Source organism: Mixophyes fleayi, chromosome 3 (genome assembly GCF_038048845.1).
Source record: "Mixophyes fleayi isolate aMixFle1 chromosome 3, aMixFle1.hap1, whole genome shotgun sequence".
Classification (NCBI taxonomy): domain Eukaryota; kingdom Metazoa; phylum Chordata; class Amphibia; order Anura; family Limnodynastidae; genus Mixophyes; species Mixophyes fleayi.
Genome location: NC_134404.1, coordinates 331,642,336 through 331,657,795, shown reverse-complemented (window position 1 = coordinate 331,657,795; position 15,460 = coordinate 331,642,336). Strand labels below are relative to the sequence as shown.

Sequence of the window (15,460 nt, the reverse complement as noted above, 5' to 3'; positions counted from 1 at the left end):
ATATGGGAGTTATATTTTTCAGGGAAAGAACCACTAAAAAAAATGTATAGCTGATAACCTGCATTCAGAAACAGGTTTAGGTACATAATTCTCACATATACCTGGGGTATATTTACTAAGCTGTGGGTTCGAAAAAGTGGAGCTGATGCCTATAGCAACCAATCAGATTCTAGGGCCTGATTCATAAAGGATCTTAACTTGAGAAACTTCTTATTTCAGTCTCCTGGACAAAACCATGTTACAATGCAAGGGGTGCAAATTAGTGTTCTGTTTTGCACATGAGTTAAATACTGACTGTTTTTTCATGTAGCACACAAATACTTGATAGCTTATTTGTACACTGAAATTTAAAGTTGATATTTATGTGCTACATGAAAAAACAGTCAGTATTTTAACTCATGTGCAAAACAGAATACTAATTTGCACCCCTTGCATTGTAACATGGTTTTGTCCAGGAGACTGAAATAAGAAGTTTCTTAAGTTAAGATCCTTAATGAATCAGGCCCTAGAATCTGATTGGTTGCTATAGGCAACATCTCTACTTTTTCAAACCCGCAGTCTAGTAAATATACCTCCTGTGTCAATAGGTTGGAAGTTTTGGTGTTGGGAGAATGACACAGGAATTTTGGTGCGTATACCAGTTCTCTCACTGTAAGAATGAAGTTCTGTTGGAAAATATTTACAAGCCATGAAGGGAGAGCAGCCATAAGATATACTCTATTAGAGAATCTGAACAACTATTTTTTTTTCTAACATTGTATTTTTTTTTTCTATAAACACTGTTTAAATCTGTTACGTCTGTTATTTTAGGTATACTACCAAGCAGATGTGCTTATCAATGTCCATTTTTTCAATTTAATATTTAATATTTGCCTGTCCGGGGATGTCAAAGCATAACCAGCGATGCCATATGTACCTGAGGCTTATTGAGAAGGGACAGTTGATATAAATAACAGAAAATCAAAAATGGTAATTATATGTTTCAATAGAAAACACCACTTTTAATGTATATATACATAGTGCGAGAGAGTTAAGTCATCTTTAATTTGTAGACAAAAAAACTAATGACCTCTTTTTTTTTTTTAAAAGAAAATGGAAAGTTACGAATGCTTGGAAGTTAATTATACAAAGTCTTAATATCTACATCCCAAACCATAACATCATTAGAAAAATTAAGCTGGAACAAATGAAAGCATCGCTTTGTAAACATCCAGTGCAAATTAGCTGGAAAAGACAGAGGAATACTGGATCAAAGAGGGTAATCATCCTTATCCATGCCCTGGAGCACCCACTTGTAAAATATGATTTGCACAATGACTATCGCTTCATTTTAATGGGGTATTTTTTTATTAATAGGGTTAACTAATTTTCTATTTTAACTTAAAAAGGCTCTTTTGATTATTAAGTGTATTACACTGTGCTAAGTAATTAAAATTGCTGGAAAAGGCACAAGAAAACTTGAACAGTTAAAAGTATACCTGCTGCCTTCACAAAGGGAAAGCAGAATTTTTTTCCGCTGAATAAATATTGGGCATATCAATTCCTTGTGGCAAGCAATGTCAACAGTTCCTACTGATTGGATAGATCACTTTCGAATGAATTTTAGTTGGCACCACAGTGGCTCAGTGGTTAGCACTTCTGCCTCACACCACTGGGGTAATGAGTTTGATTCCCGACCATGGTCTTATCTGTGTGGAGTTTGTGTGTTCTCCCTGTGTATGCGTGTGCTATAAAATTGACCCTAGTCTGAGTGTCTGTGTGTTAGGGAATTTAGACTGTAAGCTCTATGTGAGTGAGTGAGTTCTCTGTACAGCGCTGCGGAATTAGTGGCGCTATATAAATAAATGATGATAATGATAGCACCACTATTAGTAGGCAACAGATACATTTTACAGAAATATTATATGGAATACAGTTACATGGTCATTCAGGTTTATCACAACTAGAAATGAGCAAACTGGTTTCAGGTAGACTCACTGGGGGCCGCCCACGGTCGTTATTATTATCACGAGAGATCATAGAGGCACCCAACTGACGGCGGTGCTCAGAGGAGTTGCACTGACCCCTGGCAGACTTTGCAGGAATTGATCCGCTAGCGGTCGGCCATGTTGTGCGAAAGTGCCAGTCAGTCCTAAGACCGTTTTCCCTAGAAAACACTGCTAAGGGTTAACATGAAGCAGGTTCCGCCAACTCTCTCTCTACTTCGGGACACCACTGACTAAAGGTCACGGCACCTTTTGAGCTGCTCTAGGATCGTGCCAGCGATCAGATCTTCAAAGCCTCCGTGGACTTTGTTACTCTGTGCACTCGCTAAAAGCGGGAAGACATCAAACTTGGTTCCTACCTTGGTGGTAGAGGAGCAGAACGTGGGACTCAGCAGTCAGATCATCACTCCAAGGGGACTCAGTGAAAATAGTCTAGAAAAGTTCAGTTTGACTTTCCAGCTATTTTCCTAAGTGATTCCGAACCCAAGTAGCTACTGGCTGTCCTCATTCAGTACATTAGGCTGCTTGGGTGGTGGACCAGCTAAGCTAAGTGGCAAAAGAGGTAACATAACCCTGACAAGACATGAAAAAATATCGGCAATGATATCGAGCAGTCGACTATATATGTGTGGCTTCAAAATTGTCCCAATGCCCAACAATATTCAAATGAAAGTTGACTGGATCATTATTTGACATGTCGGTAAATATTGTTGGTGGATTACTGCTGTCTACTACTATCGTGTCATAAGGGTTTCACAATCCATCACTTGAGGACCTGGAACAGTCTCATGGTCCCCATGTCTACACTCATTCCCTATGTTTGCTTCACACAATAAACTTCTTTGTTAATAGTTAGTTATTAATAGATATTCTACGACAGTTATTGACTTTCTCTCCGGAAGTCTTACATGTTCTGTTGGAAACCCTTGCTCCATTCTTGTCTTTTCATCTCTTCTCTGGCCTCTTCCACGGAACTGAAAGACGTTGCCACTCGTAGGGTCGGCTCCAGAGGTTTGTATCGCTGCTGCAGTACTTCCGCTGTATCACGGAACGGCCCCTGATGGGTACAAGATAGGGAACATTATTTACTGTGCCCATTGCTGACATACTAGATTTCTTAACGGGACAGCTTCCGTCTGTAGAATCCCACCTCCAGTCTGCATAAGAACCTGACAAAAGAAAAACTCACTTTCGAATCTCCAGGCATTGTATTTAGGACAACTGCAGCAGTCTGCGGGCACCACTAATAGAATGCCACAGGCGAGTTTGATTTTTGACTGGTTACTAAATGGTACTTTTGTATAATAACCACAACAACTGTCAGGTATGACAGTCTCACCACAGTGAAGAGGAGCCGGATACTGTGGAAGGAACGAGCTTGGGGGCAAGTGCACAATCTTTTTATATATCTGCCCCCCAAAACTAAAAATGGACATGCTTGTTAAGAACAAGAGAGGTAAGTAGCCGCATTTGCACAGTGTACTGCACCCCCACATACTTAACGGTCCATCAATGAAATTAAGAACCCTGGTGTATGGATGGTATAATTATTTTACATTTTATTTTTTATTTTACTTTAATGGAATATGGCTGATATGCATGCTATTCACACCCCTCCAAATGTAGTAGGGGGCGTAGTGACGTTATGCTATGTAATGCATCGCAACGAGGGGACAGGATCTGCTAGCGTGAATTGCACCATTAAAGCCCCGCCTCCATGGGGATCCAGAACGGTGTATACTCTTCCCGGAGTCTGGGAGAGAGGACACTCTGAAATTTGGGAGCCTCCCAGAAATTCTGATAAATGATGTTATACATGCAATTATAGAGACAAAGAGAGAGGTGCATTCCTCTTGTGGAAAATACATTTCAACAATTCAGTGTTTATAACCCAAATATACAAATTTAAATAAAATAGTACATGTAGATGCGCTATATCCCATAGCAACCAATCAGATATCCACTTTCAATAATCTAACTGCTGATATCTGATTGGTTGCTATGGGTTGCAACACATCATCACTCTAGACACTATGGGCCTGATTCATTAAGGATCTTAACTTAAGAAACTTCTTATTTAAGTCTCCTGGACAAAACCATGTTACAATGCAAGGGGTGCAAATTAGTTTTCTGTTTTGCACATAAGTTAAGTACTGACTGTTTTTTCATGTAACACACAAATACTTGATAGCTTATTTGTACATTGAAATTTAAAATTGATATTTGTGTGCTACATGAAAAAACAGTCAGTACTTAACTTATGTGCAAAACAGAATACTAATTTTCACCCCTTGCATTGTAACATGGTTTTGTCCAGGAGACTTAAATAAGACATTTCTTAAGTTAAGATCCTTAATGAATCAGGCCCTATGATATTAAATAAGCTTTATTAGCTATTGTCCTCTGACAACAGAAAATCTGATAGCTTGTGCCACTGCGGCTTATTCTTGTAGGTTATCAGTAACCAGCCACAGCTGGTCTTACAGGGAAGGCTAAGAAAATGGAATGATTCACACCTCATTTATGCTCACTTATGTTTTACATTAATACAAACCAATAGGAACTAGCTACCATAAAAGTTATAGACCGTAAATAACACAAATGGCAGATAAGTATCATTGAGTACTTTTCACAGCTGGACAGAGGTTGTTTAGTTTGAGGGTAGTTAATGGGTTTTTTTATTTGAATTTATATCTTGTTAAATGCATTCTGAGGATATTTAAATGGTGCGATCAATAGAGGAGGTGTATTTAAATAGTTTAAAAAAAAAAGGAACAAAAGTCCACTACTTTACATCTTTGTTTAACAGCATGGAAAGCATCAGAATATCTAGCAGTATAATATTGGTTTTCTCAATATTTTAAAATAGAATGTATTAAAGTAGACCTGTCATCTACACACAGCATAGGTATGCAGCCAATCAATCTGCTAGGAAGCAGTGACATCTCTGATCTCTTGGTCTGTGTGTGTGTGTGTGTTAGGGGATTTAGATTGTAAGCTCCAATGGGGCAGGGACGGATGTGAGTGAGTTCTCTGTACAGCGCTGCGGAATTAGTGGCGCTATATAAATAGATGATGATGATTGTCTGCTTGTGTATTGACCTCTCCAGCTGAAACTTAATTCACACTTTTATTTGTGTGCGTCTTTTTCTGCGTCGGTTTGGAGGGCAAATGCACCCAACTCTATATGAGCCCCTCAATGTCAAACAAGCATTATATTGTATAATGTACTAGCTGCAAATGACCATTGACCAGTATGAGGGATTTAATTGACATCATTGGAGAAAAAAAATCCCTGGCAGTCGTAACATGAGGGGCCAGAGTCATCTGCTGTTTTTGAGCGTATCGTATGCAAAATCACTCTGTGCAAGCCCAGAACTGAAACATACACCAGTAAACACAGCCACGTCCGCACCGTGATTTTGGAGAGTGAACAGGGCGACTACGGGTTTTTCCGTAGTCGCTATAAAGTAAGGGTGTGCAAAACTCAAGTGCACGCAGCTACGTCTGAATCCAGCTCTATGCATCATAAAGTTACTTATTATTCTACTGTATCTCTTGCTCCAGCCACAGGGCTAGTCTAAGTCCTGATTACTAGTGATGACAGTCTTATATGCATTCTATAATATGTGTGCAACTGTAAAAATGTTCTTTATGTTTAGTATCCTAACAAACGTATTTCATGGGGAGGGGATACTTATTTTTTCTTATTTTTTTTATTGTTTTATCATCAATACCTTTATTATTAACATTGACATAAATTATATATATATATATATATATTTGTTTTTTTAAATTAATAATCCACATAGTTATTGGACACATCCTGCAGTATCTTGTGTAGTAGCGCATAGCAAACCTACACCCGAATTCCTCAGCGCACGTGTCTTCAGATCCGTTCATTGTTGAATTCGGGAGTACGTAGAGCCGATTCACGTGCGTTTTAAAACAGACTACTAAAACTCTGCAGTGCCTTTCATTGCTACACTGAGTCTATGATTACAGTGCTTCACATGCAGAGAAGAAAGTCAAAAGTGTCCATGGCTGGGATATTGGCTGAGCTCTGTGTTACACACTAAAAGGTCAGTAAGTGACGTACTTGCTGAAAGGGCTGCTACATAACAAGACCTTACTCTATTCAACAGCTTCCACCGGCCGTTGCAAACTTCTGTTCCTCAACAATCTGCCGCATTTTCCTCCACCATCCAATGCGCTTTGGTGGAAACAGGGACAACTGCTTAAATCGAGGCTCGGCAAACTACCAAAGAGGGTTTCGTGCCGCGCTTTAGCCGTTTTGCTCTATGTAAATGAGGCCTATCCTATTTGTAAAGTTGAAAACGTAAGTAACAGTGACTTTTATGATTACATAAACTAAAGTAGGAATGAGCTCAAGACCACATCATTGAGTTTACAATTTAATAGAATTATACCAATTTTGTTTTTTTTACAAATCTATATTTATCAAGAAAATAGTCTTAACACTGAAACCAGACCCTGATTCAAAGAGGCCCCTCTAAAGCTGAAGGCCACGGCAGAGTGCCCTGTCTGCCTTGCCATAAAACCGGCCTTAGACAAAATACTACAAACTCGGTGCAAAAATATTGTGCATGGCATTGTGACTGCAAAAAACATACCTGCGGTTTCTTTTTGCCAATCGGTGGAAGGGGTTGTGACGTTGGGAACGAAAACGGACGTCTGCAATCTGACCAATCGAGAAAGCCATCAGTGACAACTTTTTTCTTTGGCTTCACTTTATGACTCAGTGGCCTTGCTCTCCGTAGCAGGTACTCCATCTCGTCCGGAGTCTCCCTAGATGGCGAGTTAAATACACTCGCAACCTTAAAAATAACAGTAAAATAATCTCAAATATAAATGAGATGATGGAAACTTAATATAAAAGCAAAAAATAAGCAAACTTTATTTTCTGCCCAAAATAGCATGTGAACAGAATAAGGGGGGTGGATTTCTGAAATCTTTATCCCAGATGAGGATAATATGTGAGATTAATCACTGTATCATTTTGGCACACAGTAATGTTCGATGGCTGAGAGTCAATGGACTTTGTATCAATCTACTGGGAAAAAAATATAACTGCAATTAAAACTTTAATAATTTTAAACAAAACATGTTATTAAAATTAATATCACATATCACTGGTGGTTAGATTAAAAAGTAATCAAACAATCAGGTGCTAGGGTCCATGGTGCCCTAGGCATTTTTACAAAATCGGCGCCCCCCCCCGCAAAAATCGGCGCCCTCCTCCCCCCTCACCCCGTCTTTCCTTACCTTGTCTCACCACCGCCGCCTCTCTGCTCCGTCTCCTCCCCTCCACTCACTGACATTAGTGAGTGGAGGGAAGGAGACGGAGCAGAGAGGCGGCGGTGGTGAGTTCTCTGTACTGCGCTGCGGAATTAGTGGCGCTATATAAATAAATGATGATGATGATAAGTGGGTGTCAAGCCTCACTGGGCCCCTCTAGCACATTTGAAATAAGGAAAACTCAGAAAAACACATCCTGTCTTATCATATTATTAGCCAACAAGTTTATATTGTAGATTATTGTACAAACATAAAAAACACATTACTTTCAGTGAAGGTATGGGCCCTGAATGCCCTGAACTAGACATCGGACCACTACTGTGATCGTAAAACCGTTCCTTTATCTCTTTGGGGTTATATTTTGCTATCTGTTTGAACTGATGAGTTACACTGATGGCATAAAACATACTTTCATATTATAGGAACATTTTATTGAGTTTTATGTTATAATCTTTTACAAAAAAAAAACTATTCACAAAACTTCTTTGAAGCTGTCATCTCTATTATTTCCGTTTGACAGTAATTCTGTGGGAGTGTGGCACAGTTTTCAGACCCGACACATTTTCTTTTTTTAAACAACTTATGAGGCCTGCGACCGAGATGGGCTGTCTGGGACTTCATTTTCTCTTGCAATTTTCTGAAGTGACAAACACTATGGGGAAATCTTGGCTAACTGTTAAACCTACAGCACAGTTATTCGCAGTACTGTCATGCTAACCTCAAGCTCAATAAGTAGCAGGAAGTCTCGGGAGGGAACCCCTGCTAATAGCTTCTCGCTGACCTTCCTGCATGGAGGCCTGCTGTTGACTGCTGGCCCTATGGTGCATATGGTAAATGAGGTGTGAAAGTACTGCGTTTTTTTAAAGGCCATGATTCTCACATGTCACGAAATGAGCTACACATTAGATATATATTTTTTTTTCTTCTTTTCTTTTCCAGAATCCCTTTCTCAAGAAACCTGCACACGCTTTCCATCACGGAAAGTCATGCGTGACCTGTGATATTAATTGCGCCAGGTCGAGCGTACTGGTAAACGTACCATTTGTTGTCCAGTCGTCCTTAGCACTACATTAATAGTTTCAATCACTTTGCATTTCTGACCATCTATCTTCGGGCTTTCTTCCGTCATTTTTTTCATAATTAAGCACACGTATAAAGGCATGTAGAACGCAGAAAATAGAAATCCATTCAGATAACAATGGAAGCACAGGAACTGATGGCAGAAATGAACCTACAGGTCCTTCCAGGGACTGTTTCTTCTTTCTGTATTTATTTAATATGTTTGTATTATGTATGTTTGAATTATTTTACTGCTGGGAGACTACCCAATGGATCTGTCACCCCTTCTCTCAAAAAGTGATTTTTATGTTCATTTTCAGTATTCCTCCCTCCAATTTCAAAGTGTTTCCCCTAGTTCTAGAAATCCTCTTCTTTTTTAAAAAAAATACTGCCTTCCTGAACTCTGTTAATATCTTTGGTATATTGGAATGTTTCTATCATATCACCTTGGTCTGTTCTCTGCTCTAAGCTTTACGGGCCTGAGTCATTAAGGAAAGGAAAGCAAAAAAATGAGTAACTTTGCACCTTGGCAAAACCATGTTGCATTGGAGGGGGAGGCAAATTTGAAATGCGATGGTAGATTTATAGTTGGGGAAGGGCATGTCCTAGATCAACTTTAAATTTCAGTGTAAAAATAAGGCTATCAAGTATTTGTGTGCTACATGAAAAAGCAGCCAGTATTTTCATTATGTGCAAAATAATAAACTTATTTGCACCCCTTGAATTGTAACATGATTGGTCCAGGAGCAAATTTACTCCTTTTTTCCCCTTTATTTTGCTTAACTTTGCTTAATAAATCAGGTCCAAAGTGTTCAGCTCCGGATGTCTCTCCTGAGATGTTTTCGTAGGCAGCCCATGCACCGTTTTATTACCCTTCAATAGATTATTCCTATATTATTAATGTCTTTTTGGGAGATAGGGCTTCCAGTACTCTACACATTACTCAAGGTGAGGTTTACTAATGACCTATAAAGTGCCAATTTCCTACTTCCCAATATTCCAATCTGTGTAGGGGAGTGATTGGGACATGAGGGGGTGTGGTCACAATGGGAGCATGACCCCACCCTCCAGGAGCCTACATAGAGCCTCTAAAGAATTTAGCAACTCAATCTCTCTTCCCCCCAAAACACCCTTGTACTGCTACACACACCAACTCCCAACTTTCCCAAATGTCGGGACAAACTTCTGAGTATCATGACAGTGGAACAGCCCCCTAGAATCGTGACTGTCCCACCTAAATCAGGATAGTTTGTAGGTATGCAAAACTGTATAATCTCCCTCATCCTGCAATTAATACCTCTTCTGACACAAAGACGTATTCTACTGGCTTCCCACTACTTGCCTCCACTCTTTTCTTACCTTCATTTAACCTGAAACTCTAACTCCAATATTTTTTCCTCTGTTGCTGCTGATATCACGTTTCATTCTATATTTATTCTGTATCCTGCTTTCAGATTTTTGTGTCTTATGCGTATTATTTTACATTGTGATTTGTTACATTCAAAACTCCTCAGTCTAGTGCATTCCTCTATTTTCTCTAAATCACTAAGTGGTTATTTTACCCCTTCTGGGGTATCAATCTCACTAAAAAGCTTCATATCATCTGCAAATAGACACCCTCCTTGTAGACCACAAGTAATATCACTAATGAGTGCATTAAACAGGACCCAGGACTGAGGGTCTCTCCACTGGTTACCAGCCCTTCATCTGAGCTGACACCATTGTCTACAACACTCTGTCTCTTGTCCTCCAGCCAAACCTTTATCCATGACACTATCTTAGAGTCACATCCAAGGATTTTAAGCCTCTGAATTAATTTATTTATTAATTGCACTGCTGTTCTGTTGCTACATTTATCATTCTCCAATCACCTGGAACTATACAGCCAGCATCAACTGGGTAAAGAACTTGGCTAATGGCATAGCGAGTATTAATCTTAGTTATTTTAATAATTTTGTTTGTATTTGTGCCTACAGTACAGTTGGGTATAAGTTTCCCAACTAGTGCAGATGCCCCCTTGATCTTTCAACAATAAATAACAGAGGAAAAGTAGTTATTTATGTTGTCTGCAAACTGCTTTGCCTCCTTCAGCATCCCACCCCTTTCTGTGGCTGCCTTCCTGTTCCTCCCTTTGTATTTTACTTTCACTTTTTTGTTCTACTATTACTACTATTTGTTCTTCTGTTTTGACTTGAACATGTTTTATGGTATGTTTAGCCACTTTGCATGATTTTTTCCCCCTCTCTATTTCTTATATGCAGTTATTATTATTATTACCATTTATTTATATAGCGCCACTAATTCTGCAACGCTGTACAGAGAACTCACTCACATCAGTCCCTGCCCCATTGGAGCTTACAGTCTAAATTTCCTAACATAGACAGAATAGGGTCAATTTGTTAGCAGCCAATTAACCTACTAGTATGTGTTTGGTGTGTGGGAGGAAACCGGAGCACCCAGAGGAAACCCACGTAAACATGGGGAGAACATACAAACTCCAAATAAGGCCATGGTTGGGAATTTAACTCATGACCCTAGTGCTGTAAGGCAGAAGTGCTAACCACTAAGCCACTGTGCTGCAATTTCCTTAGTACATCCTTTCATGATGCCGTAAGCTCTCAAGTCATCTTTGTTTCAGATTTTCTGTATTAGTGAAACGAGGCTGCCTACTGTAGTGAGGACATATTTTTGGACTTGTTGCATGGACTGCTTGTGTTTGTATCATACCCTCTGATGAGCAATGTATCTGTGGGTGGTAACGAGGCAAAGGCAGCAATGTTTGTAATACACTATGCATGGGCCAAACCATAAGATACATACTGAGTGGTCGAAGTGTTAAGTTAGAGGTGGCGGTATAGAAATTCAGAAGTATGGCAAATGTAAGGGAATGCTATTTGATAGGTTTATAATGTGAGGAGTTAGTATGTTCTCCACGTGTTTGCGTGGATTTCCTCAGGGTGCTCCGGTTTCCTCCCACACTCCAAAAACATACTGGTAGGTTAATTGGCTGCTATCAAAATTGACCCAAGTCTCTCTCTCTGTCTGTCTGTCTGTGTGTTTGTGTCTGTGTGTCTATGTGTGTGTGTGTGTGTGTGTGTGTGTGTGTGTGTGTTAGGGAATTTAGACTGTAAGCTCCAATGGGGCAGGGACTGATGCGAATGAGTTCTGTGTACAGCGCTGTAGAATTAGTGGCGCTATATAAATAACTGATGATGATGATGATGATGATGAAGGCTATAGGAGAAGCAGTGGTATGGCACACCCCCGTATACCAGCGCACTCTATATACTACCCACAAAAATAGCCTGCAGTGAGAGCAGAAAGCATATATAAGCATAGGAGTCTCCTCTTAGATAAAAACAACGAACTGACCTATGTGAAGTTCAGACTGTATTGATTAATGAAGCAAGCAAAAAATAAATTGTGATCACCTTCCTAGTTAAGCCTTAATGAAGCAATTCGCTGTGAATCGCGTCATTCTAGCCCCCAAATTTTCCGTGTCTCGCTCTCTTCCACCTCCCACATCATCCTGCCCTACCAAGCTTAAAAAGGGCAAAGCTGGTAAGTATGCCTTAACTTAAATGACATCTACCAGAGGGCTGTTCTCCTGTAAAATAGTGGCTTATTTGTACATAGTGCTCATTAGATCCAATTATATTGAATAAAAATAACAAAGGACACTCATGTGACAAATTCTGATGACATCAATAAGCCACCTGCTTCATTTTGGTGCCAAATATTGTAAAATCATTAGTAGGACCTAATTTGCCATTCATTCTGTTGATCTAAGTGTATCAGCAGTTTAAATGCAAGGAAAAAAAAGCATTCTGAGTTAAAGATTTATAGTGGTAAAAACTGGGACGCATGTCCCAGCGACCAACGCCTAGCAGGCCCCGTGGTGGTTTCAGCTTAGGGCCCCAATTGTCAACGAAGAAGACCTGAATAAGTAACGATGCCGCTCCGAGACACAGGAAGCGATAACATCGAGCACAGAATACCTTCCCCATTCATTTTATTCACTTAGACATATTGTAAATACAATACAAAGTACAATATAGTTGTCGAAAAGCTTTTTCTCGTAATATAATTTACTTTAACTTGGCAGCCCGGCTGATCTATAACATAAGATTGTCTTTTCCTTTATACAACAGCCTTAAGTGAAAGTAGAGTGATCACCATAAAAGTTAAGCCATGAAGGAGAGCTGTGAATGAAATATTTGTAAGATCGGGGACTGCTGAATCAACACTGACCATTGCTCTTCATCATAATTATCAGGCCATACTACTGCCAAGGGATTTATAAAAATCCCACTCAGCAAATAATTGCCCTGCTGCTTGGAGATAGTCGGAGTGTTAACACGGTGTCAGAGTCCAGTGTTTAGTGCCGTATTCAGTATTCAATTACTCTTGCTGAGAACTATGGGGAAACATGATCATTTCTCAGCTTCTACGCTTATAATTGTGCAGGAACACTGTTAACTTGAAGATAAACTGCCGGGATGTTTTCTTTTGGCAGAAAATGAGCATCTCCAGCACGTTAGAGATCTACGAGAAAGATTTAGCTAATGTCTTGGCTTATCTACCCAAAAAAAAAAAAGAAAAAATGATGGTGTTGCTTACGTACAATGTGTCAACATTAGTGTAGCGTTAATGTAACATTTGCTACCACTTCTTTTGTAGTGTTTTATTTGTCACAGTTAAACTTTATTTATCAACTGACAATCACTTGGTGTTTTATATTGGTAATGAGATACACAAATATAATTAAATGAAGGCATCTACTTTTATGCCGTTTTAACTACTCTCCTTCCCTTCAGTGGTTATGAAGTCAGTCTGGTAGGGCTGCTTTAAGAGATTACTGGGCCTAGGGCAAAGATCACATTAGCCTTCATCTCTTATTCATCCCTTGTGTACCCAGTTTATTAGCCAATCAGATCATTGGAATGCTCTCACCAGCGGGAGGTGCTGTTCTTGTGGGAGACAGTGATGTGTCCTCTGTGTCAGTGAGGACAGGGCTGCCAGTGATAGGTGCAGTGATGTGATGTGAGGAGGGGAATGGAGGGAGCAGGAAGCCACAGACTGAGAGTTATGTAGTGTAAGGAGCAGGATCCCCCAGCAGCACAGAGTATATCAGGAGATGAGTGATATGTTAGTGAGGACAGGGCTGCATGTGACAGGGGCAGTGAGATAATGTGAGGTGGGGAATGGAGGCAAGAGCAAGCCACAGACTGAGAGTTATATAGTGGAAGGAGCAGAGTTCCCCAGCAGCGCAGAGTATATCAGGAGGTGAGTGATGAGTTAGTGAGGACAGGGCTGCATGTGACAGGGGCAGTGACATGAAGTGAGGAGGGGAATGAAGGCAGCAGGAAGCCATAGAAAGAGTTATATAGTGTAAGCAACAGGGTCTCCCAGCAGCACAGAGTATATCAGGAGATGAGTGATGTGTTAGTGAGGACAGGGCTGCATGTGATAGGTGCAGTGACATGATGTGAGTAGAGGAAAGAAGACAGACAGGAATTCACAGCCTTGGAGCTAGATAGTTAAATAAGCAGAGTTCCCAATAACACAGATTAGTGATGCTGAAAGATTGTGGTATCAAACATTCCTCTGTATGGAACAACGTGGCACACATCAAACGTACTAGAGTGTAGGAAAGCTTAACCACAGCTGTATTAGCATTGATATAATTTTACAATTCAAGCCAGAATTATGGTTTGGACCAATGTTAGAGTATATATTTTCACTTATAATAGAAAAAAACAAGTAATATATCCTATGGATTGTCCAGAACTACCCTAAGGAGGTGGCACTATCCTTACCATAAATATGTTTACTGGTCCTAAAATGCCTTTAAATCTCTTCTCCTGTGGAAGCAAGTTATGGACAAAGAATGGGTATTAATGATATTTTAACACACACATCTGAAAATGAATTCCAAGAAGGTGAAATAATTAGGTTGGTCAGTACTGTAATGAACTGGAAACTTGTATTGAGCCCTATTAGACATGTCATAGGCACAGTTTGGCAAAGTGGTCATATTCGAGCGCACAGATTTGTCCTGTTCTGCTTGTAAGTGTTGACTCTATAGATTATCGGGGCAGTTTTCCCAGATGGAATACACAATATAGTCTGATCACAACTCATTCATTTGTATACAACGCCACTTGGAGTGAACATTTTCCTGTCACTCCCTATTTACTGCACTGTCCTGATGAATATGTCTGGCTACTTTCCGCGCACTGCGGAGCCAGTCACATGAGCTGCTTTGTCCTTTACTGACGTCACTGTCTGAAGTTGGCCTAATGTATGCCGACAACTTGCTCTCGGGTAGAAGCTTAGGACGGGTCAGACCACATCACGCTAACAGAGAAGTTATACAAATCTTATTAAGCCTAACCTATTTATATACAGAGCTGTATCACAGAGGTGCAAAGTTATCTACAATCTTTAAACTGCTCTTTTGCGTTACCTCTCTGTGGTATGTCATTCGCACTTAGTAAACTTACATTTTGCAGAAGCTACAGTCTATGAATAAAGCTTGGGCAACGACCTTGTATTTAACCTCCTGCAACCATTACTAAATTCAGTGCTTTTTAGCCATGATTTTATATCACCAGGACTTGTGTCTTTGTTGCTCTGGGATAAGACACAAGTCAGCTCTCTGGAACGGAGCTGTATTGGATCCTAGGGCAACACCAATAAACAACTGTGCTTAATTATAATAACAGATGGCTAAGAAAAAAGAAACCAGAAAAATAAATCAATGTATTTAGCGAAAGGTGCAGGAGGGCATGCACAAAACAATAAATTACATTCATTTAACGGTGAATAAACCCCTTTAAACTGAATTCTGCCAAATTGGTCAAAGTAAGCCTCTGTCACCTTCTCTCGAACAAGCAGCAGCCAAGTGGGTTCCCAATTTTGCTTGACAAGAGATTCTGTAGAAGTTGCAGCTGGTCGCCTGCTCTCTAGGGGCCTGATTCAATCTCCTGGACAAAACTATGTAACAATGCAAGGGGTGCAAATTAGTATTCTGTTTTGCACATAAGTTAAATACTGACTGTTTTTTCATGTAGCACACAAATACTTGATAGCTT

At 39.9% G+C, this 15,460-nt stretch overlaps 1 protein-coding gene across 1 annotated transcript in view; it reads right to left on the bottom strand.

Annotated features, from left to right (window-relative positions):
* The window catches only part of SPATA17 (spermatogenesis associated 17), a 131,838-nt gene that overhangs the window by 34,939 nt on the left and 81,439 nt on the right, over positions 1 to 15,460 (bottom strand). Inside the window, exons 7-8 of the mRNA XM_075200760.1 lie at positions 6,620 to 6,823; positions 2,894 to 3,042 (exon numbers count right to left, since the gene is read on the bottom strand). Of these exons, the coding sequence (XP_075056861.1) occupies positions 2,894 to 3,042; positions 6,620 to 6,823 (353 nt within the window). The remainder of the gene's footprint in view (positions 1 to 2,893; positions 3,043 to 6,619; positions 6,824 to 15,460) is intronic.